The following is a 26,193-nucleotide window of genomic DNA, read 5'->3' on the forward strand; positions in this document are numbered from 1 at the left end:
ATTTATATTGTATTTTTAGATGGTACTTTGGAAAATTCAATTAAAATGGCTGAATCCATCAAATTGCATATCATCTCGATGTTAGCAATTTAGAAGGTCTTATATATAGCTCAACTGTCGATTAATGTGTTGGCCATATATATTGCAAATAGCACAGTTAACATGTAAGCATCCATATCAAAGGGCTATATCTGTCATATAAAAGAAAAAAAAAAGCACATTGAAGAGCTTGACTGAGGAAGAAAGATGTGGATAATCATGCACCACACTGAGTTTATATTTTCAGACATGCCCGCAGAGTTAAGTGTGCAATACTAGTCATACTGTAACTGATACAGATGTCAAGTCAAGACATTTCAGTGTCTTGATGCTGACGCTTAACATGTAGAGCAGGTCTCATTTATGGAAACCCACCACTCAAGGAAAAACTGCCAGAAACCTCGGACAGATCGGACCTCGATGCGGACGACCCGTTGTGTCTCGAAGAGAGATAGAAAGAAGAGCGTGATAAAGGCAGTGGGGGATGTATGGGTTTAGGGTAACAGGCAAAAATGATCTCTTACTACTTATTACCGTAGCACTGACAATTATTCGATAATAGGTTTAATATTCAATGAAGAAATAACAGTGGTGGATGCCTGGCAAGTCCACTGCAGTAGATCAAGCCACATCCGATGGAAAGCTGAGAAATGAGAGAGGCTAAGGACTCGGGAAAGGATATGGGGTTATTCTCATGCATTGGTGAAGGGACACAAGTGCAGGGAGAAGTGGCAAGTATGAAAGAGCCGCATCATGGCAGCAGCAGAGTAAACCTATGGCACTATGGCAGGATGACTAGGAACTGGCTTATCCCTAACGGTAGGTTTTCTCTAAAAGAAAGGTTTTAAGCCTATTCTGAAACAAAGAGAGGATGTCGGCCCCGGGATCGAGATGGAAGACGGCTCCACAGAAGGAGGTTAGTAATTGAATGGTCTGGCTCCTGCTCTGCTTTTAGAGACCTCAGTTAGCCCTGCATCCTGGAAGTTTAGAGATCTGACTGGGTGGGAGGGTTCTGAGAGTTCTTTGAGAAATGACGTTGCCTTGCCAATTAAAGCGTCATAAGCGAAGAGAAGGGTTTTAAATTCCACTCTCAAATGTACAGGTATCCAGCGCAGAGAAGTCAATAGAGAGAGTCTTTAACGGCTTAGTAGGAGAGAGTTACGATATTTACAATATGTGCTCTCAGTATTTCTCTGGTCTTTGGAACTGCACTGATCTATCTCCTACAAATGAACTTCAGAATTTGAATATCTTGATACTTCTTCTGCACTAGCAATAGAGTCATCTTGGCTTTTTACAACATAGCTGTTGCACTCCAGCCATTTAACATATTTTATGGTTGTATCCTTCATTTAAACATATCATCAACTTTAAATTGGTTACTTTTAGTGATCTGGTGTCTGTATATAATTTTCATTGTCCTATAATTCCAATGATTGTTGAGGTTTTTGTTGTTTTTACCACTGTCATTCTCCCTTCCTGCTTATTTTGTATCACAACTCTGACCATCATGCCTTGTCCTCTAAGATTTTTAACGCGTCCTGAGGCTGGCCTACTGAACCCTACTGTAGTCCCGACACTGCAAATCTTGCACAGTAAAGTGAACAATAGTAGGTCGATACAATATCTTTTATTTCATTCCCCAATTTCAATGCATTGCACACGTTTCTGAGAATTAAGACACTATACAATCAGTAGAAAATATTGATCACGGCGATGGAGGAGACTAAAAGGCATCGTGCTATTAGAATAGGCTCATTATTCAATGCATTTTGGAAACAGGTGAGCACATAGTTTGAAAACTGACGATAAAAGACATAGGAGAATTCCCTGTTGAATCAGTCATTAGTCAAATGAATGACTTTTACTCTCCACCTGCTCTCAAAATTTGGTATCATTCAAGAGACGTCACTGAGTGGAAGCTCTCTATGCAAGAGTTGATATACTGACATCAGATTATAGGTGGACAAAGATGGGCAAGGTGGGAAAGGAAGTCAGTCTCTGCAGTGCCTGTGTTTTGGGGTCTTTTTGTTGTGTTTTTTTAACTGTCATTGCTTGTCACGCATATTCAGAATTACAGACATTTACTAAGGAGATCTTCAGCTTTTCTAAAAGCATAATCATTTCTGCCATGTGCCCTGGGGTAAGTGTCTAAGAGACTCTGAAGTCAGACACTTAAGATTCTCTGTTATCATCAACAGCATCTGTTGTTGTAAAACGCCAAGTGACTCTACTGCTAGTGCAGAAGTACTCCCAAGTTATTCAAATTCTGAAGTTCATTTCTAAAATCACTGTTGTTGTTGAAATGTGTTAATCTCTAATGACGTATGTAAAGTTATAAATGTCTCTTTGGCTATTATATTTGCACCGTGTGAATGAGATCAACTCTACGGTTCATCTTGGATAAACTGTACATGTATGGATTTTTCCCACCAAGCAGTATAATCCATTTGTTATATTTAACTATTGCCCACCATATATTCAAAGAGTAAATATAATATCTATCCACTCTGCCAGCTTAGTAAATCCTGTTTCTGAGGTTTTCTTTATTTTCGGTCACTTGTGGCTGGATTGTGTGCCCACAAAGTGTCTACGATTTGAATCAACTCAATCATAATACTCTTGCTTTCTGTCTCTTTACTTCTGCTCCCTTCTAAATTTGTTTGTCTCTCCTGCTTTTTTAACCCTTCATTTTTTTCTCTGTTTTGTTTCATATTCAACCGTTTTTTCAATCCTGGAAATATCCACTTTTTCTGAACTGAAATTCAAACTGATACTTTAATCTATCTAAGAGTTGTGAGAACACATATTGAGATTATTTCAAGCCATTCCACTGGGAATGGTAACATGAGTTTATGACTGTATGCTCCTTCATTTTTTTTTTCATTATTCTTAAATCTAAATGGATTAGAGGGAAATCAAAGCCCTCACAGAAATCTCTTTCTTATTGCTCGATTCAATATTTTCATGAACTCCAATGGAATTTTCTTTCTCACTCCTTGGAGGCATTTATCTCTCTTCTTCTGTATTTCACTCAATACTCCTGGTATTGTTTTTTTTCTCTCCCTGGTATCTTTCTTTTTCACTCTCTCCAATTTTCCGTAATTACAAAATCAATGTAGGTAAAAATTCATCTTAATTGTCTTCCAAGCAAGAAGGAAAATGTGAAAACTACACACCAAAGTCAATAATATAGAGCTGCAAATAGGATGGATACATGCGCAGGAAGTACAAATGACAGTTGCCACATCATGCACAGAATATGAACAAGTAGTTAAATGTGAGTTAAGTTGAAATCCTTAAAATAACCACCAACCGACAACAATCAACAACAGAAAAAAACAATACAAATCAATTCAACAAAAACAATTACATTCCTCCTCCTATCTTAGCAAGATACGATGGATATATGAATATTGTATTAAGACCTGGAAAAGGTCTGTCACAATGCATCTTGCATTCCTAGAGAGTTGTCTTAGCCTGGCACCTGAGAAATCTACCAATTTCAGTTTAATTTGAAAATGCAGATACATCTGGCACCTTCTAATTTACAATGGTTTCACCTGCCAATCGAATCACAATCTTACAAGGCAAGTTTAATATGAGACTACGTAATGTCTACTGAGGAGAAAAAAATGCCTCAAGAAAGGCCTGACAGCTTATTAGGCATCCACTGAGACTTTTATATAAACTCAAGATGGTGGTCACCAAGCAATTGAGCAATCCGTTGTAAAAGATAAAAAGACACAAATCTTTCTCTGTCAAGAAACATATTTTTGCTGGGCTTCAAAAGACATTCGGTGGCAGCATGCATGCCGTTTACATTTTGGACCTTTGTCAGCACAAAGTCATGCGTTTAATTACACTCAGAGGGTCTTCTAGCATGTCTTCTGTCTCTTTATTTGTTTTCAAATTTTTTCTGCGGCTGTTTTTAATACTCCCCAAGAAGCTAAATAAAACCGAGTCAACCGTACGAAATTGATGCAAGAGTGGAAGTGTCCCCACCGCAGCCCTGTTTTTGGGATGCATTTACTGTCATGCAATCTACATTTTAATCATTAAAATTGCACAATTGGACTTGCATTGTGAGAAAACATTCAATCCATCCCTCTAATATGTAAGACGGATTGATGTCAAATGTATTTTCACATATGAATGAAGTCTGAAAAGGATCTGAAAGACTGCATTTGCATGTCCTTTTTTGACTTATTCATTTACAGTACATATTCAGTACATGTGATGAAAAATCTGAAACACGTATACCTTATCATGTAGAGCCACCTTATTCAAATATTTTGACAGTGTAGCACCAAGTGTCATTACCAATGGCGGGGACACGATGGACCCAGAGCCACATCGTACATGCAGATGCTGTGCATATTCATTACATTCTGATAAAGAATGCAGGAATGCCTGGAAGGACAAGAAGATGCAATAACAAGGGGACTTGCAGCAAGAAAAAGGTTCTGCATAGAAGGCCCTTTGTTTATTTAAACAAAGGCTCTACTTAAAGGATATTGTTTGTTTACAAACTAAACAAATGCCCTTAATTCAGGGCTAAATTAAAGACCTTGAATAGAATGAAAAAGTCTATCATGATATGTTGCACAAAATTTGCATAAATAATAACAGTATTGGAAATGCAGGCTTATTTAGTTTGATGCTATGCATTAATTTGTGAATGCATTCAGCCTACATATAATGGCTCAAAGTTTTTATCTAAAAACCTTGATCTTAAAGTCATTATCCCAGCCTTGTATTTCTTATCATAAAGCCTATTTGCATCAATTTATACTGTAAACTAGCACCTTTAACTTTAATTTAAATCATAGAAGTGTCTGATCAAGATTCAAGGAGATTTTCTTTCAAGGTGTCAAAGTTACATTTATTCTCAAGTTCCAGATACCTCCTCCCACATGAAACATTTGAACACTTCAATAAAGCAATGAACTTTCTTTCAAATATTCTTTTAAATATTTTGCACAAGCAAATAAACAGTCATCAAAACCCGTCCTTAGGAAATAACCAACAAAATTAAATGTGCGTGTCTGCGTGTGTCCCTGCATGAATGCACTACATGAACTTATGCCTTTTATTTACATGATCATCAAGGCTCTGCCCCTCAGTGGTCTCCTGCCTCTCCAGCAGAACTAGAGCTGAGTGAAGTACTTCTAACACACAGCAATTTTTCAAAACATAGCTTTTTAGCACAGCTTTATAGTCATCTAGTCAGGAATTGTATAAGGATGAAGCATATACAGAGGAGCATCATAAAAAGGGAAATGCAAACTCTAAGGCTACTGATTGGAGATTAAGTTGCGATAGAAAAACGGCAGAAAGGGACAAGGATGGGAGAAAAGATGAATGGATAAAGGAAATGGAGAGAAATTCAGTTCAGAATAATAAATGAAGAACAATGATAGGAGAGGCAGCCTTGAGTGCAGAGAGAGGCAGGAGCTGCATGCAGTCGAGGAAGTAGGTCAAGGAGTAGAGGTAACACATCGAGATGTTCAGTCTGCAGATGAAGAACAAAGACTCAGTATTTGAGAAGGGGATACTTGCAGTTTATTGTTGGAGGAATTTCACTTAAATATCTGTGCTTTGTCTCATTTTCATTTTGTTTCTGTCACAAAATATATGTTGATTATATAAATATAAGACTGATAGACCATATACCTTAAGTTTATATGGATGATACATCTTTATTGTGCACCATTTTGACACCTCTTTTTTTTCACTCTCATTTCGACCTCACTGTTTCCTCTTGATACTCTCTCCCCTTTCCTTTTTGTCCACAAATGTGACCTATATTTATGTTTCTGTGCAGACTTTGCATTTTTGTCCTATTTTGTCAAATTTTCTTATTCCAACATGATCAAAGGGACTTCATCTCTTTTTCCCATGTTTTTTTTTCTTTTCTAAATCCCATTAGAACCACCTGCTATATTTATGCTTTCTTGCTTTCTCTAACTTGCATGTCTTCTTGTCCTTATCGCTTTCCCTGATGCTGTTTCTGCTTAGTTTTGGGGATACGTCCCTATCATCTGCCTCCACCCTTGAGCACATCCCGTCCTCGGCCGTGGCACGCCCCCGGCCCCTGGTCCGGCAGCAGAGCCTCCAACAGCCCCTCACTCACCAGCCCCCTCCGGGTCCCAATGATCCCCCTGTCACCTCACAGAGCTTGGGCCAACTGCATACAGGGCCAGGCGGCGGGGGTCACCGTGGGGGCCCGCGTGGGGTCCGGGGGAGTCCGGCTGGAGCCTCCCGGCACAGAGGTGTAGGGGCTGGCCGATCAAGGTCAAATCCAGGCAGTTGGGACCACATGATGGAACAGATTCGCAACAGAGGACTGGATGTCAAGTCATTCCTGTAAGTTTGATGATGTTTTGACCCTTTAAACACTACGTCTGATTATTAAAGTGCTTATTACAGTCGAATATGCTCTATATCTTTGATCTCATCTCTTAGGTTTATAATTTGCATTATGTAACTCATTTGCCATTCAATAGGTGGGCAACAACTGGCATGAAGACTATCATGTGGATTTCTTATTTTGAATGTTTTGAGAAGCAAATAGTCATTTAGTTGGTGTTGAGTCGTGACCTAATATTCTCTCATATAATGTCATAGTAAAAGAAAACAAACACATCTGTCAACAAAATAAAACTTGATAAAACATACCAAGGTCATTCACCTACTCATAGTAAGGTTATTGCTCATTAAGGTAACACCAACGTTAATCATTTTCTGATATGCGGTCTTTTGCTCTGAGGGCTGCCACCATCCGATGGCTGTTAATTGTTTACGATGTTGAGCACGGATAACTCATTCTACTTTACTTTAATTGAATGAAAGATTACAGATGATGTGCATTTCAAAGCAGCCTCATGTCAACATCCCCCCTAGTTATCTGACCATGAAAATATACATGTATCTACGCATCTGAAGCCATGTGCTCCTCTACTTTTTGCATGTTTCCCAGCTAGCAGGGTCTTTTCAGGCCAGTAATCTTACTGCCTATATGAATCATCATTCAAATAAGGCTGACTTCAAAAAAATGGAGGTGACATCTCCCTTTTCCCCTCTGCACTTATGAATTTCACTGGACCAAATACATTAGGCTTTGACCCAGGGAGAGAGGCAGGAATAATATTTCTGGTGCTTGTGTTCAGGAAGAAATTCACAAACTAATGTTTAACTAGTTTAACTAAACACATGGATTCTGGAGTGTTCAGCAGCTGAATCACCTGAGTTCAATTTCCTAATGATAGGGTGATATCAATGCTCTCTGACTAGAATGTGTGTGTTTGTGTGTGTGTGGGGGAGGTATTAAATATCCACTCGCGTCAATGACTCTCAAGTCGGTAATTTGTACATGTCTCCTGATGATCTGACGTTTCTTAAGCATGGTTCTTGCATGGTTCTTTATGACTTGATTGTGTAAAAGTTGTAGAAATGTGACGTGAGAGGAATCACTGTTTTATCAGTTTGTTGTTTTTACCATTTTTTTTCTCTATGCTTCAACATTTGTTCAGCAGGCAGACACAGGGTACACAGTTTTATCATGTCTGCCATAGTTATTAGAAAATATAGGAACAAGATTTAGAAATTGAGCTTAATTTATACTGAATCTGTTACATATACATTGTATAGTATTTCACTACATTATTACCCATTAATGTCATTATATCATATAATTACATGATATATATTTAATAGGGATTTAACAATATCATTTGAAGCTATAACCTAACATGATACAATTAAAGGAAACAAAATAAAATGGGAAATTAATCCGTTTTTAAAGTCATGTCAGATTTTATTTATATAGCAGAAAAATAAAAACACAGCTGTCTCATGACACTTTATATAGAGAGAAGGCATGGACATTGCATTGCAATAAATATAATAAATAAATAATAAAGTAAGTAATAAATTAAATGTTACAAGAATAGAAATAGCAATGGTGGACGCCTGGTGAGTAGCTGCAGTAGCTCAAGGCCCATTCCATGGGAACCTGCAAAATAATAGAGCTCAAGGGCTCGGCAGACAATAAGTGGTTATTATCATGCGTTGATGGGACATGGGTGCAGACAGGATAGGAAGAGTTGGAGGAATGAGAGAAGTGAGTCATGGGATACTCATCGGCACAGTAAGCCTATGGCAGCATAACTAGGGGCTAGTCTAACCCTAACTATAAGCTTTCTCTAAAAGATGGTTTTAAGCCTGTTCTTGAACAAAGAGAGGGTGTTCAACCCCCGCATCGAGATTGGAGCAGGGGAGGAGGTTGGTAACCGAATGCACTCGCTTCCGTTCTGATTTCACAGGTCATGTTTTATTTTCCTTTTGTTTGGTGTCTCAGTAATTTTAAATGACGAAAAAAAATTGTCTTATACTGAATGACAATTGCAAAATTTTCTAACTGTGTTTTATATCTTCCTCAAAATAAGTTTACTACAGACGGTATCTGTGTGCCTACTTCATGTAAACATATTCCCTCAAGTATTGCTTTGAAATTGCGCTTCACGATGAGATAGTTCTCTCACATCTTTTGGTCCAAATAACATCATTATTTAAATAAACAATGAGTGATTGGGAATAGAAAAAAACCTGAATGATCAATTAAACCATGTAAGACGAGCAAATATATAAACTGAATCAATACACTTTCTGGAAATCCACAGTATCAAAGAAAAGAAAAGCGAAAAGGTTCTACCTGGAGTAGCAGGCTGCGTACGAAATGTAAGGACAGAGAGAAATTGTGTTGGGACCCATTTGGTCACTTTTTATTTTTATGTTGTAGGAATTAAATTGTGTTTCTTTTAAGATGATTGTTTGCACAGGTTTAATTAATTCATAGTGAGACAGTCTTCAGTAAGGTTAAGTACTGAAAACCAACTACGGTATTTCCTAATATCTTTTATTGTTTTCCGCAGTCCCACTATGTAAACCAGAGATACTAGTTTTATAGATCTACAGATCCTTGAAATTACCTGAAAAAAATTTTAACTTCAACAAATATTTGTCAAAATATCACGGTATACTCACACACAGAGACAGGGAGAAGTGAGAGGTGCATTAGTTACACTCAGGAAAACGAAAGAAACGAGGACTTTGGGCAGAAATAGACAAGAGAATAGGCTGAATTTCCTGTCATACAAAGCTCCAGATCTTAAACATCTGGATAAAGTGCCAGCAGCTGAGGTAGACAGTCTGGTCCCACGGTGGCTCATGGCCCAGTAAATGGGATAAAACAAAGTACAAGAAAAGGAAGTAAGACAGTGTGAACAGGAGACAGAATAGGAACAGGACTCTACTATCATATGGCTGCACTAAAAGGAGAAAGAGACTGAGAAAGAAATGTATATGCTGGGGATTGTCACCACATTTTGAACAAGATCATGAGAAATATCTTTCAGAAGGCCCATGTGTCAGAGTTCAAAGTTCGCTGTCAAATTGTAATGATTTTAGGGCATTTTCAGAATAATCGTGTACAGTAATTCAGTGCCACTCATCTTTACCAACCAAAAACAATACAAATTGTCACATCATGTTCAGGGTTAAAAATGGCATAACCATTGCGAGAAGAGATTCATTAATTGAAGCTTTGAGTCAGATGCTTTTTTTGGATTCTCTTTTGTCATATCGGAGGGAATTACCAAGTAATTTGATGCTACACGTTTGAACCCTCACAGCAGAGATATTGCCTTTTCAGGGTGAGATCTTTAAAATTCAAAGCAACACCTTGGCTCGTCACATCTCAACATAGTGCACACAGTATTCCTCATAATATTATAACAAAGTCCCAAAATTAGACATTCACCCTCACACTCTATATTAAACACCAAGAAAGTACCCTGCTTTGAAATGTTACACTGATTTATCTGTATGTGAATCAGTCTGTGTTTCTGTCAGCGGCGAGCTTCTTAATGGCCATGTTTGTGAAGTCATCATCAACTGAGCTGGCGGTCCTGTTGAAGAGAAAGATCAGTTATTCAAGAATTTTCTTTGCAAAGAGCAATGAAAATACCCTATCTGAAATACATTCTAAAATGTTTCTTGCCTCTCAAGGTTGAGATACCAAGTAGGACTTGCAGCATTCAAGACCTTCTTCAGTTGGATAAATGTATGTGACAGTTAACAAAAATACACAGTTCAGATGGGGGCAGTTGACCTTGGACCACGCAATACACGAAAGGCCTGTACACACGCCACAAGAATAGAGAAATTTGTTCTCACAGCCCCGGTTTGGAAGTTTGCGTAGCACATAATCTGGCCAGAAGTCATATATTCTTTTGCAATGTCTGACAACAACTATTGTGTGTTCAGTCAGAAATCTGATGTGGGAGTAGTCAGTGTGGAAAAGCAGTGTTTAGGTCATGGCCACTTTTCTCCTTGAGCAGAGGATTGTAAAGAGATGGATAGTTTTGAAGGTGAAAGAATAAAAAGGATGACGGATGTAAGTCTATGAAGCACATTTAGTAAGGTATATAAACACAAGGGAATGCGAAGCAATTCTTGGAAAGCTGTAGCCGAAACTGTGCACAAAGGAGACCATCTAAATTAAGGTGAATAAGCTAGCAAGCTATGAATTGGTTAATTCTTTCATTATCTCGGTTATGTCACGGAATCAAGTTGTACCTTGCTGGATATTGTAAAACACTAAAATTTAATCTCATCAATGACTTAACATGGCGTTTGTCTCCAAAAATCCCATTGAATTGCGATATTGCCATCAATGTATTTGACAGAATCATGAATGTTGGAAAAAAAAGTGCATTCTCCAGATACATGTCATGATCTTCATGGAGTTATTGATAGAATTGATGTTTGAATATTTCCTTGCTCTCTCTCAAATTTGAAGTGACATTTTGGGAATGTCCTTACTAAATATTGTTCTTTAGGGTTTTTTTTTTTTGGTTCTCATTTTTTTGATTCTCTCAGAACTGCGTAAAATAATAAACGCTCAAAGTAATACCTTACCTTGTACAATACAAAATGTTTGAAAGTGATTATGTTATTGAAAGGAACAGACACCAAAAAGTAAATCAAGAAAGTGAAGCAAAATATATTGGGAATGTACCGTATATATTTAGACAAATCAAGAATGAAAGTGTCCTCACAGCCGTCTACCATCTCTCTCCCATTCTTTTTTTGTCCATGAACTGTGTGTGTTGCATATGTCACAATGTGTTTGCGTTATCGTATGGCTGTGTGTGTGCTTAATGTGTATGTTGGTGTGTGTGATCTCTTGTGCGTCTGTGTGTCCAGTGAGGGAAAGATGGTTGTTCTGTCTCTAGCAATTGGGCTGGCTGAACAGGATGACTTTGCCAACCTCCCAGACCTACAGGAAGCACCATCAAGCAAAGAAAATGAAACCACCCCAGAAAAGAGGTAATTTTGAAAAGGTGAAAGTTATTTGTCGGGCAGTCACTGAATTTTTTCAGTAAGACTGTCATAAAAGAGTGGAGAATGTTTTTTATGTTGTTCTATAAAATAGTTTTGTACAACCATTGGCAGATGCATCAAAATGCTCATGAAAAATCATTATGTATGAATTAAATATGATTTAATAGTAAGATGATCAAAAGACAACTGTACTTTTAAAACTGAAAGCAGAATTAAAATAAATGTGGACAGTTATCATCTCATAGATTCTAGACATGCCCTGAATAGCTGTTTAATTCAGTAGTTGTGAAAATTTAGAAGACCACTTTCCTTTTCCCCTGAATAAATGATAAACTGCCAAGACTAAAGATAAATAAAACATAATATGTCATCGTTTTTATTGGGTATGTCTGATACCTTATTATTAACCATATTATTATATAGTTCAACCAGACATCAAGTGTTGTGTTTGTGTTTTCTATTGCTGTCATTCAGCTTAGCCCTTCATTTTTGCACATTACTGAGTTTTCTCAATGTGCATGACTTGGATGTTATCCACAATTTTCTGAAGCTGTTAACTGTTGGATACATTGTGGTAGATACTGCTAATGCAAATGCAAATATATATGAATATATATATACATATATACATATATACATATATGTATATATATTTGAATACTGTATACTGCATACTGTATATGTATACATACTGTGAATATATATATATAGGTATATACACGTATATATACATGCATATATATATATATATGCCAAAACTGTATATATATATATATATATATATATATATATATGCACAGTGGGGCAAAAAAGTATTTAGTCAGCCACCAATTGTGCAAGTTCTCCCACTAAAAAAGATGAGAGGCCTGTAATTTTCATCATAGATATACTTCAACTATGAGAGACAGAATGTGGGGAAAGAATCCAGGTAATCACATTTTAGGATTTTCAGTTCTCACAGACCTTTAACTTCTTCTTTAAGAGGCTCCTACGTCCTCCACACATCACACGTATTAATGGCACCTGAACCGGTTATCGGTATAAAAGACACCTGTCCACAACCTCAAACACTCACACTCCAAACTCCATGACGGCCAAAGAGCTTTTGAAGGACACCAGAAACAAAACTGTAGACTTGCACCAGGCTGGGAAGACTGAATCTGCAATAGGTAAGCAGCTTGGCGTGAAGAAATCAACTATGGGAGCAATTATTAGAAAATGGAAGACATACAAGACCACTGATAATCTCCCTCGATCTGGGGCTCAAGGAAAGATCTCACCCTGCGGGCTCAAAATGAACTCAAGAACGGTGAACAAAAATTCCAGAAGCACACAGGGGACCTAGTGAATGACCTGCAGAAAGCTGGGACCGAAGAAACAAAGGTAACCCACTACACCGCCAGGGACTCAAATCCTGCAGTGTTCCCCTGCTTAAGCCAGTACGTGTCCAGGCCCGTCTGAAGTTTGCTAGGGAGCATTTGGATGATCCAGAGGAGGATTGGGAGAATGTTCTATGGTCAGATTAAACCAAAATAGAACTTTTTTGGTAAAAACTCAACTTGTAGTGTTTGGTGGAGAAAGAATGCTGAGTTGCATCCAAATAACACCATACCTACTGTGAAGCGTGGCGGTGGAAACATCATGCTTTGGGGCTGTTTTTCTCCAAAAGGACCAGGACGACTGATCTGTGTAAAGGAAAGAATGAATGGGGCCATGTAGATTTTGAGTGAAAACCTCCCTCCATCAGCAAGGGCATTGAAGATGAAATGCGACTGGGTCTTTCAGCATGACAGTGATCCCAAACACACTGCCAGGGCAATGAAGGAGTGGCCTTGGAAGAAGCATTTTAATGTCCTGGAGTGACCTAGCCAGTCTCTAGATCTCAACCCCATAGAAAATCTTTGGAAGGAGTTGAAAGTCTGTGTTGCCCAGTGACAGCCCCAAAACATCACTGCTCTAGAGGAGATCTGCATGGAGGAGTGGGACAAAAAAGCAGCAACAGTGTGCGAAAACCTTGTGAAGACTTACAGAAAATGTTTGACTTCTGTTATTGCCAACAAAGGGGATATAACAAGTATTGAGATGAACTTTTGTTATTGACCAAATACTTATTTTCCACCATAATTTGCAAATAACTTATTTCAAAATCAAACAATGTGATTTTCTTGATATTTTTTTTTTCCTCATTCTGTCTCAGTTGAAGTGTACCTATGATGAAAATGACAGGCGTCTCTCATCTTTTTATGTGGAAGAACTTTCACAATTGTTGGCTGACTAAATACTTTTTTTGCCCCACTGTATGTATTAGATTTTATTCTGTTTGTAGTGGAGCATGAAGCTCTGAAAAGATGTCTTTATGCTTTTATTATAGCCTTTTTTTTCTTTACTACTCCTAATATACAAAATTTAAGGGGTGGTAAGAGAGTGAAGACATTCTATTTCTTTTTCCTCTCCTTCTGTCTGTCTGGTAGTCTGTCAAGCACCAAACCCTTATCACAACCAGCCAACACAATTCTACCCCAAGGGGTCATGTGGGCCAAGTCGTCACATATCCTCCCACAAGTAATAACAGCTCTCCATCATCATCACTGGCCCCATCTCTGATCTCTTTGTCTCTGTAGTAACCAAATAAACTCTTGTGCCTGTCTGCCCACTCGCTTACGCCCATTTTCATGGAGCTGGGTAGAATGAAAGCATTGGAACATGATGAAAAATAGATGTGACAAGGCACTGTCAGACAGTGAAGGAGACAGAAGAAAGGGAAACCTTTCCTCTTGCTTTCGAGAGAAGTATGCCGCAAGATAAAAATAGAGGATCCCAGAGAGGTCTGTCATTCTGTTTTATTATTAATGAAATACACAAAAATTTAAAGCATCATTCAAATCATGATACACATTGAAGCCCAAGCGGTGAACGCACACATTTTTTACACCAAAGGAGGAGTTTTAAATTCCTTAATGAAATCAAATGTTTAGTTGCAGGTCAGTGTCCCACAGGACTCTGGTGTAAAATACATCAGAATGTTTCACAAATATGGCAGCGGTTTTGAAACTTTCAGTATGAACAGGTCGTTCTTTCTTAATGTCTTTTCTTTGGTGTTGCCTGAATCAGACTCATTCATGTTAAGACTGTATTTTGACTATTCCTCGTGTTTTTTTTTTTTTTAATGCTTGACATTTAACCTTCAATTTCCAAGCCATTGCAAAGTCGTGGAAATCTGATATAATCGTCAGATTGAAGACAATGGTCCAACCCATGTCATGTTTATTTACAAAGAAACGGTTCAAAATTTAAAAACACATGTGCAGGAGTTGAACCACACATAAGGGAAATGTTGACGCTTTATGTTTGTTTGATGAGCAAACTGACATTTTTATGGCAATCGTTGACCATAAACAGCATGTAAGATAGACAGGTTCGATTAAACAACAGATGATGGTTTCAAAAATTCTAATCAGTTGTATGAAATGCCCTGAGCTTTTTCTTGGCTTGGATATGAAGCTATACCAGGAACCAAAGCTCGATCATATATCAGCTGAGTTGCAGAATATCAAACTGCACATTATTAATCCAAAATCATTGCATCAGCTGGCATGTCCAGCGTGTAACTGCATGTCCAACCCAACGATGACTAAGTTAGTCTGGCAGACTGGCCTGTTGTCCGTGAAGCAGCCTCCGGAGTCAGCAGTAGTCAGGGAAGTAAGATGATTAGAATGAAAAAGGGATGCAGGTCAGCAAAAATAAGGCAGCTTTGAAAAAAAAAAACTGTCAGATCTATGTCTAGTGCCCATTTACCATTTACTTGTTGTGGACTGGGCCAATGAGTGGGGAGCTGATTTAACAGGTCCCATGTAGAGAAAAATGTGATATCTCAGTGATGTTGACTGTGAGTAGAGCTGGGGAGTGAGCTTTTTCATAATCCTTTATTATATTTCTGGCCTTTTAGCATTTAAAACCTTTTCTTATCCCCATTCACACTGAGCATACTATTACTGCAATTTCAGATATAAGTGAATCCCAATGGCAAGGAAGCAAAGGTGTAATTGTACAGCATCAGGCCAGTCAAACACTATAGATGGCTCAATTGTATGTAATTGCTTGTGTGTTGAAGCTGATTTGTGAGTGGATAATGTAACAGTACCAATCCACTGTCAATTTGAAGTCTGTCAGCTTGGCCAGATGCTGATAGCCACGCATCACATCTGTATATCGAAAAAAAGATAAATGAAATGTCTTCTGCGTTATTATACGGCTTATGTGTAGAAACATGTTGCCTTTGGCTATTTGTGATGTTGCTGTGATTCATTAGATCACACAATGGGTGATAAACTTGAGCTGTAAATATTTACTTCCTTTCTACGGCCCCCTAAACATACAAAAACGATAAGGAAGACAGAGCAGATTTATGATTTGAAACACAAAACCTTCCATAAAAGTTAACATGATACATCGTTGTCATTAAACACATTTCCTGGGACAAGTTAATGACTTCTCGGGAGTTATAGCTGAAACAGAGAGAAGGAGAAATAAAAGAAAAAATAAAGATAAATAAAGGCACATTGACATCAATTTGGAATTATAATAAAAATCCATCCTGGTCTACTCAGCAGCCCAGCAGCCCTCAACTTTTAAATCTATTCTGTAATGATAGAATCTTAATCCATTCTTTTCTATAAAAGTGCTTTCAATGTTTTTACACATATATTTGTTGTTGAAATCTTTGAATAAGTACAACTACCATTTAACAACTTTACAAAAAGAAAAGGAACAAACACTAAAATGTATGTTTTAATATATTTAATGATTTAATGGAATCAGGGGTGGAATATGAGCCAAGTCCTCTGTTGTCTTTCATTTAGATTTCAGCCTCACAGACTAAGCGTATAAATATTTGCTGGTCAACATGCGAACAGTCGCTGCTATTGGCTATGATGTTTACATATAAAACCTGTGATGTGTCTCAGATAGGTTGATACAGATTACGGATGAACAGGTGACGTCTATGTGTACTGTATTTTGTGCATTTTTCTGCTCAAGCATCCGACGTTTTATTCTTTATAAATTTGTTTTGTTTATACATCAGTAAAGTCTTTGATTATTTTCAGCCTCTCTTCAGTATAGCAAAATTGAATCTCTGTATGACATTACAAATCATAAATAACATTCTGTTTGTCTGTGGGGCTAGAGCTGCATGTTTCATCCAGTTGCCCAGAAGATGGCTTATAGCACAGTCAAAGATTGAGGCCATAAGGCCAAAAAGCATTTGCACTCATTCATTGAGGTAAATCGGGGTGGACATCTCCAGGGCATTGCCTTCAGCCTCCAGATAGATGTGTTCTTGCCCGAGTATATAAATGCATCTCTGCTCTTTGGCATTTGATAAAGTTTAATGTACCACATCTGCATTTTCCCCTGATGAAAAACAGAAATACATTTGGTGACCACAGCTTGTTTTGCTTTGATGACGGTTCCTCTTGTTGCAGTGTAGTGATTTGTCAGTACTGTTTGTTTATGTGTTTGTTTACTATAATGGCCAGAGACTGTTTGTGTCTACTAAGAAAGCACCCTGCGCATGAGTTCAGACATATCATGTAAGTATGGGAACAGTCATTGATTGAATTGTAGTTCGTTTCAAAGGCTTTTAAATGTTTCGTTGCATTACCCGCTTGAACTTTTGTTGTCGTGGAACTTAATATTTTATTACCCCGTTTGAAACTTTAAGTTACAATGGTTAGTCCGTTTCAATGGAAAGAAACACAATTGCCAAACACAAATATACAACCATAATATGGTGATGCACTTTTTTATATTCCATGGCTACGACTGCCTCCAAAGGAGGATTTATTAAAACACAAGCTGCAAAAAAATATTCAATGCACATGTAGTTTGTTCTTGAATCAGAAATACTTTATTGATCCTGGAGGAGTTAGAGTATCCAAGTAAATGAAGTTATAGCATGGAGATCTAAGAAAAGGGATGAAATCATTATGATGATGATAACAATACACACAGTTTGGCGGTGAATGTTCTGTGTGGCGTTTGCATGTTCTGCTCGGGTTCCCCCCACAGTCCAAAAACCTGTAGTAGGTTAATTTGAAAAATTGCCCAGATGTGTGGGTAACAGAGTGAATGGTTGTCTGTCTCTATTTGTGGCCCTGCGATTCACCTTAAATAGGCTAAGCGATAGATGATGGATGGATAATAATAATTACAACGTATTTTACTTCAGGATGAAAAGATATTGCCACCAGTGCTTTTGTGCAGTGTGTGTGTGTGTGTGTGTGTGTGTGTGTGAGGTCACGAGTAGGCTCATAATGAACACAAAAGTACAATGCGCATGTATTAAAGATCACCACACCACAAATGTGTTTCTAGAATTCTTCAAAAGCAAAAGCAACTCAAGACAGAAAGCTTAAGTTTGAAAGAGAAATGCAAAATTAAAGTCATGTTTGATTAAAAGGCAGGGCTTTTGAGAGGAGTTTTGTTGAAAAGCGACCTGCTTTATAAATACATTTGAATAATACATTTATTGTGATAATTTCTTTCAGCTGATTCGTAGTTTGGTCACGCATGATATTATATGTAACACAGCTGTGACTTTATTCTTCTTCTTCTCCTTTCGGCTTTTCCCTTCAGGGGTCGCCACAGCGAATCAACTTTCTCCATCTAACCCCATTCTCCGTATCCTCCTCTCTCACACCAACTACCTTCATATCCTCCCTCACTACGTCCATAAAACTTCTCTTTGATCTTCCTCTAGACCTCCTGCCTGGCAGCTCCAATTCCAGCATTCGTCTGCCAATATATTCTCTATCCCTCCTCTGTACATGACCCAACCATCTCAGTCTGGCTTCTCTGACCTTCTCTCCAAAACATCTAACATGTGCTGTTCCTCTGATAGACTCATTCCTGATCCTATCCATCCTGGTCACTCCCAAAGAGAACCTCAACATCTTCATCTGTGCAACCTCTAGTTCTGCCTGCTGTCTTTTGGTCATTGTAACAGTTTCTAGTCCATACATCATTGCTGGTCTCCCCGCTGTCTTGTACACCTTTCCTTTTATTCTGGCTGATAGTCTTCTATTACATAGTACCCCTGACACTTTTCTCCAGCCATTCCAACCTGCTTGGACCCATCTCTTCACCTCTTTTCCCCACTTTCCATTGCTCTGGACTGTTGACCCCAAGTGCCTGAAATCCTCCAGTTTCTTGATCTCCACTCCCCTTAGCCTCACCGTTCCACCCGAGTTCCTCTCATTCACACACATATATTCTGTCTTGCTGCGACTAACTTTCATTCCTCTCCTTTCCAGCACATGCCTCCACCTCTCTAGATTTTCCTCTACCTGTTTTCTGCTCTCACTATAGATCACAATGTCATCTGCAAACATCATAGTCCATGGAGATTCCTGTCTAACCTCATCTGTCAGCCTGTCCATCACCATTGCGAACAAGAAGGGGCTCAGAGTTGATCCGTGATGGAGTCCCACCTCCACCTTGAACTTCTCTGTTACCCCTATAGCACACAGTACCACTGTCTCACATCTAGCATACATGTCCTGCACCAGTTTAACATACTTCTCTGCCACTCCAGACTTGCTTATACAATACCAGAGCTCCTCTCTTGGCACCCTGTCATATGCTTTTTCTAGGTCTACAAAAACACAATCCAGCTCCTTCTGGCCTTCTCTGTACTTCTCTATTAGCATTCTCAACACAAATACTGCATCTGTTGTACTCTTTCTAGGCATGCAGCCATACTGCTATTTACAAATGCTGACTTCTGCTCTCAGTCTAGAGTCTTCCACCACTCTTTCCCATAACTTCATTGTATGGCTCATCAATTTTATCCCTCTATAGTTGCCGCAATTCTGCACATCCCCTTTATTCTTAAAAATAGGCACCATCACACTTTGTCTCCACTCTTTAGACATCTTCAGCGGTAGATTTTCTGACTCTCTAAGATCCTGTTGAATAATCGATTCAGAAAATCTACCACTGCCTCTCCTAGACACTTCCACACCTCTACATGTATATCATCAGGACCAACTGCTTTTCCACTCTTCATCCTCTTCAATACTTTCCTCACTTCACTTTTATTAATTTGTGCTACTTTGTGGTCTACATTAGTCATCTCTTCTACCCTTCCCTGTCTTTCATTCTCCCTTCATCAGCTCTTCAAAGTACTCTTTCAATCTTCCCATCACTCTTCTAGCATCTGTCAATACATTTCCCTCTCTGTCCTTAATCACCCGGACCTGTTGTACATCCTTTCCATCATTATCTCTCTGTTTCGCCAACCTGTATAGATCATTCTCACCCTCCTTACTATCCAACTGAGTGTACAAGTCATCATACGCCCTTTTTTTGCCTTTGCGACCTCTATCTTTACCTTACGTTGTATCTCCCTGTACTCCTGTCTGTTCTCTTCAGTCCTCACAGTATCCCGATTCTCCTTTGCTAACCGCTTTCTTTGAATATACTGCTGCACTTCCTCATTCCACCACCAAGTCCCCTTATCTACTTTCCTTCCAGATGACACACCAAGTACTCTTCTACCTGTCTCCCTGATAACACTAGCTGTTGTTGTCCAATCATCTGGAAGCTCACCCTGACCACCCGGACCCTTTCTCAACTCTTCCCTGAAAACCAAGCAACACTCCTCCCTTTTCAGCTTCCACCACTTTGTCCTCTGCTCTGTCTTTGTCCTCTTGATCTTCCTTGTCACCAGACTCATCCTACAAACGACCATCCTATGCTGTCTGGCTACACTCTCACCTACAACTACTTTGCAGTCACTGATCTCTTTCAGGTTACCTCGTCTATACAAGATGTAGTCTACCTGCGTGCTCCTACCTCCGCTCTTATAAGTTACCCTATGTTCCTGTTTTTTCCTGTTCCTGGAAAAAGGTGTTCACTACAGCCATTTCCGTCCGTTTTGCAAACTCAACCACCATCTGTCCCTCTGTGCTCCTTTCCTGCATACGAAATCTGCCCATCACTTCTGCATCCCCTCTATTGCCTTCACCAACATGTCCATTGAAGTCTGCACCATTTACCACTCTCTCATTTCTGGGAATATTCTGCATCACTTCATCTAACTCATTCCAGAACTTCTCTTTCTCTTCAAATTCACATCCCACCTGTGGGGCATAGCCACTTACAACATTGAGCATCACACCTTCAATTTCCAGTTTCAGATTCATAAGTCTATCTGACAGTCTTTTCACCTCCAGAACATTCCTAACAAACTCCTCCTTCAAGATAATTCCTACTCCATTTCTCTTCTTGTCAGTACCATGATAGAACAACTCAAAGCCTGCTCCTAAGCTTCTAGCCTTACTACCTTTCCACCTGTTCTCCTGGACACACAGTATATCCATCTTCCCTCTCTGCATCATGTCGACCAATTCTCTACCTTTTCCTGTCATAATCCAGATATTCGAAGTCTCTACTCTCAGTCCCAGACTCTTGCCTTTCCTCCTCTCTCTCTACTTCCAAACACGCCCTCATCCTCTTCATCTTGTTCTTGTTCTTCAACCCACAGTTGCCAAATTTCCACTGGTACCCTGTAGGTCATCAGTACCAATGGCGGTCGTTGTTAACCCTGTCCTCGATTGATCCGGTATGGTATGGTTATGGTTGACTCGCATATTTGGTTTTATGCCGGATGCCCTTCCTGACGCAACCCTCTGCATTTATCCGGGCTTGGGACCGGCTCAGGGAGGCACTTCTCCCTGCCCCCCCAAGACAGGTTTGGGGAGACACTGGCCAGTGCCGCCCTGAGGCTGCATTACAGCTGTGACTTTATACTGTCTGGTAAATGGGAGTACGGAAAGAGCAGTCATGTTTGATGTTATTTGTAGATTAGTTGCCAGCTATTAATTAAATCAAAATTTAATTTCAGGAAAAATCTAGATTCATTAATGCTTGGTCAAATGTCTTATGACCTCATCAACTTATTTCAAAACCGTGTATGTTAATAGACACATTAAGAAGAAAGTGATATAGAAATGTACTTGTCTGCTGTAGAGGCTTGCTGCACAGTTTGGTGGCTGTTTGCTTGTTTGGATGACCTATTTTTGCTAAATTATTCCGAGCTTTACAACCTACAATGTAACTGTGAAAACACACAGCAGTGGCTCATGGAGCTGTCGAACATTCATGAAACGTGTTCAGAGAAGGGAATCAGATTAGAGTCTTTCCACAAAATCAATCAAACTTAACTCAATCTAACTGAATAAGCTTGTATTTAAGCAATAATAAGGGGGGCACGAATTTTTGTTTTTGTTTTAGACTCTTGCAGGTGCCTTTTAAAGGTTTTATTTAAGCTGCTATCAATTCACATAATACTTTGGGTGTTGATTTTGAACTTGGTGACATATTCCAAATTTGGCAAATCACATGTTACGAAGGACACAAAGAATAACTAGTGTTTAAATCCTAGGTCTGCCTTTGCTTTGATAGATTTTTGGCATTTGTATAAATTTGTTTAAAATAAGACGCATCTGGTCAGTAATCCGCTCAGATCAACATTGTTTACCTCCCCAGCATTGTTGACTCTCCATTTAATTCCTAATTGTATTGACAAGTGTAATTTGGGTAGTAAATACTTACAAAATTTATATTAAAGGGTTTTTTGGGTTTTGTTTTTTTATTCATTGGCCATTATTTTCCTTGTTGATACTTGAACAGGATTTACATCGTTATTATCCTCATTGTTCCACCCCTCAACCAGAACTGCGTTGTGGTGGCAGTGAGCTACACAGGTGATTCATGTCTCCAGTGACACACTAGCTATTCCTGAGGGCCCTCCTGAGTGGGATGTAATCTCTCCATAGAATACTGGGTCAGTGGTGGAGCCTCCGACCCGGAAGATGCCAAGAAAGTAACCTTATAAGGTGCCCAAACCAACTCAGCTGACACTCTTTGACACCATGGAGCCTCAGCTCTACTCAGAGCTCCCCTTGGACGTTTGCGCTTCTCACCCAATCTTTCAGGCTAAGCCCAATCACCCTACTGAGAAACCTCCGTGCAACTGTTAGCATCTGACACCTTGTTCTTTTCATTCATAACCAGAGGGTACAATTGTAATACAAATAAACAGGTGACTTGAGAGCCTTGCTTTCTTGCTCAGTTCTTTCTTCACCACAGACTTGATGCAGAACCTGCAATACTATGATTCCTTCACTGAACCACATGTTCACTTACGGTCTACACTTACGCTGGCTTGCAAGGCAATAACCAGGTCAAAGGGGACCAGCTCATTTACGCCTCAACTCATTTACAACTGATAACTGCCTTCTGTCGAAGGGAGGCGGTTCACCATAACCAGGACTGAATCATGGTGCAGAGGGTAGAGAGATTGTCCTTGGAACTGAACATTTCTGGTTTGATTCTCGGCTCCTTCTAGTTAGTTGTTGAGCAAGACACTGTACCACTAACTGCTCCCCTGGCGTCAGCCAACGTCATCCTTGATGGGTTAAATGTAGAGATGGAACTTCCCCATGAGGGATTAATAACATCCATTCATCTTCTTCAGCTTATCCTGCCCTCAGGGTCGCAGGGGATGCTGGAGTCAAACCCAGCTGTCAAAGGGCGGAGGACTGGTCACCAGTACACCGTTTACTGGTCGCCAGTCAATTGGGCTACATATATAGACAAACAACCGTTCACTCATTCATTTGGGGCAATTTGCCCAAGTTTTTCACATTAACCTGCATGTTTTTGGACTGTGGGAGGAACCGGAGAACCCGGAGACAGACACAGACACGGAGAGAACATGCAAACTCCACACAGAAAGGTCCCCTAGTCAGGGCTTCTTCTTCATGCTGTGAGGCTGAAGCGCTAACCCCTGCGCCACCCTGCCGCCCAGATTAATAACATGTCAATTATAATCATGCGCACAGATGCTGGCTCATCACTACCGCTATGAACTTGGCTGCAAACTGCCTCAGTGCTTGCAGGAGGTCATAAGATGACATCAACTGTCATGATTCTTTCAGTGTTTCTCCATTGGTCCCCTCTCTGCCCTCTCAGCCTGCCAGGCTCACCCACTTTGTCAGTTTATTCACCTCACCTGGATACGCAGTTGCAACTCTTCTTCATATGCTCCAACTCCATACACATTCTCTGCTATGCAATACTTTTCAGTGTTCTCCTGCGCGTCTTCTTGTACCTCAGTAAGGTCCTCAAACGCTTTCTTTGTCGTTGATGCAGCTGGGTCCATGCACCTCATCAGTAACAGCCCATTGTCTGTATAAAACAGAGAAGCAGCGCTGAGACCCCAGTTCCAGAGATTTTCCTCCCTTGCAAATGTGGCAAGATAATTTGTTAATGAGGATCACAAACAGAAATGGTGATATAGGGCAGCCCTAGCAGAGCCCAGAACACAACAGAAACTTGTTTGATTTTGATCCAGGAGTGAGGAGGAAGCAATCACAACATTTGTACTGTACAGAGACTGGATTGTTAATAGCAACTATGACTCTATACCCCTAAAGCAACCCCCAAAAGATACCCACAGGAACCCTTCCAGGCTGTGGTCATATGTAAACATAGTGTATACATTAATGTTTCTGATCACTTTGAATGCCTTTCATTAACTCCTGACGGAGACACACAATAATTCTCAAATAATTCTCATGAAGGTATTCATGAAATACAAAGCATGACAAATGCAGTGAAACATAGAGGAGAATTTTATTTTAAATTCATGTGTAAAATTGTTTAACATTTTGGCTAGGTTAAGCTAAGGAATCAGATGCAATAACGGCAGAATACCTTGTATGATGTGGCAAATGGGTGCAAAAATCGCCGAAGTAATTTTACCTCTTCAAGATCTCCAGCAAGTCACGTTTGGCTCTCGTACATGTTTGTTTGTTTTTGTGTCTTTTCTGGTTGATGGGTTTTTCCAATTTAAAATCAATGATCTAATAATATGCATGCGAGGTTTAACCACAGCAGGTTTAATGTTTACAGTTTTTGGTGATGTGTGTGTTCCTCTTGGATAACAGATGAATTGTAAACAACAATGAAAACCCCTCAGTCTGTTGATGTAAGTTTGAATTTTCCAAATTCATGTTGTCCAGGTGTTTGGTGTTAATTCAGAGTTCAGTTTACACTTGTTGAGCTTACTTCTCAAAGTAAAATATATTGTATCTTGGGTTATGTTGTCAATGGTGAGTTTGCATACACTTCCCTGGAGTAGTCTTCTTACTACTTATCAGTAGGGTAGTGCTTGGTAAAGAGGTATGTTTTCAGCTCACGGCAAAAGATGGGCAGCAACACCGCTGTTCTTAATTTTTTCGGGAGTTTGTTCTACCACTGAGGAGCCAAGCCCGAGAATAGCTGAGGGCGCTTCGATCAGCAGCCAGGGGCTCTGAGTGACGCGGTGAAAAGTCACCCAAAGGTGGCAGATCGGAGGGGACGGGTAGGACGTGTGGCTTGACCATATCCTGGAGATAAGACGGGGCTGCACCATCACACTTCTCCATTCCTCAGGCATCTTCTCACCCTCTAAGATCCTGTTGAATAATCAAGTCAGAAAATCCATCCATCTTCCTTGTCAGCGGTCACCCTACAATCCATCATCCTATGCTGTCTCGGTACACTCACCTACTACTACAGGTACTTTGCATTGTCTTTCAGATGACCTGGTCAATACAAGGTGGAGTCTACTTGCGTGCTCCTACCTCCACTCTTATAAACTACCCTATTTTCCTGTCTTTTCTGGAAAAAATTATTTACTACAGCCATTTCCATCCTTTTTGCTAAGTCTGCCACCATCTGTCCCTCTGCCTTTCTATCCTGGATACCAAATCTACCCTTTTTCATCACCTCTGTTGCCTGCACTAACTTGTCCAATGAAGTCTGCACCAATTACCAGTCTCTCATCTCTGGGGATATTCTGCATCACTTCATCTAACTCATTCCAGAACTTCTTCTCCTCAAATTCACATCCCACCTGCGGGTCATCACAGCTTCGATTTTCAGTTTCAGACTATCTATCTGACATTCTTTTCACCTCCAGAACATTCCTCACAATATCCAACTCTCAGCTACAGCTGTCAACTACCTTTTCCCGTCACTGTCCCAATATTCAAAGTCCCTACTCTCAGTCCCAAACTCTTTCCATTCCTCTTCCCTCTCTGTTTCTGAACACGCCTCCTTCCTCTCCTCCTTCAACCCACAGTAGCCCAATATGCACTGGTATCCTGTAGCTTATTGGCACCATAGCAGTCATTGTAACCCGGACCTCAACCGATCCATTATGAGATTCTTCGGTTTGATTCGCATATTTGGTTTTGGCACACGTTTTTTACGCCTTTTTACGCCTGGATGCCTTTCCTGACACAACACTCTGATTTATCTGGGCATGGGACCGACTCAAGGAAGACTGGCCCTTGCCCCCGTGAGGCTGTATTACTTCCTTATTACATCATTATTATTTAAAACTGTAGCCGTACATTCTCCATAACTTATCTTCCTATAAAGTATTTTTTCACAATATCTTGCCCCTATTATGCTTGAGCTTCACTGTCACACAATTGTGCACATGTCAGAAACAAGCGTCACATTTCATATTAAATATTTTAATGCATCAATGGAGCAAAAATTAATTGTGATATTGAAACCTGGAACCTTGCAGTCGCAATAACAAAAAAGAAAGCACAGAAGTCACAAGTGTAACTGTTTTCATGTTGCAATTCTTTTTTTCCTTTTTTTTTCTTTTTTCTTGTGTTT

At 39.6% G+C, this 26,193-nt stretch overlaps 1 protein-coding gene across 2 annotated transcripts in view; it reads left to right on the plus strand.

Annotated features, from left to right (window-relative positions):
• syt7b (synaptotagmin VIIb) overlaps positions 1-26,193 on the plus strand; it is a 91,983-nt gene that overhangs the window by 49,273 nt on the left and 16,517 nt on the right. Inside the window, exons 5-6 of one of the 2 annotated variants that reach the window (XM_086174772.1) lie at positions 6,061-6,408; positions 11,311-11,433. In XM_086174772.1, the coding sequence (XP_086030898.1) occupies positions 6,061-6,408; positions 11,311-11,433 (471 nt within the window). The remainder of the gene's footprint in view (positions 1-6,060; positions 6,409-11,310; positions 11,434-26,193) is intronic. The other variant, XM_086174773.1, reaches the window with a different exon arrangement.

This window comes from Fistularia commersonii, chromosome 27 (assembly GCF_037954325.1).
Source record: "Fistularia commersonii isolate RoL2024-O1a breed Wild chromosome 27, RoL_Fcom_v1.0, whole genome shotgun sequence".
Lineage (NCBI taxonomy): Eukaryota > Metazoa > Chordata > Actinopteri > Syngnathiformes > Fistulariidae > Fistularia > Fistularia commersonii.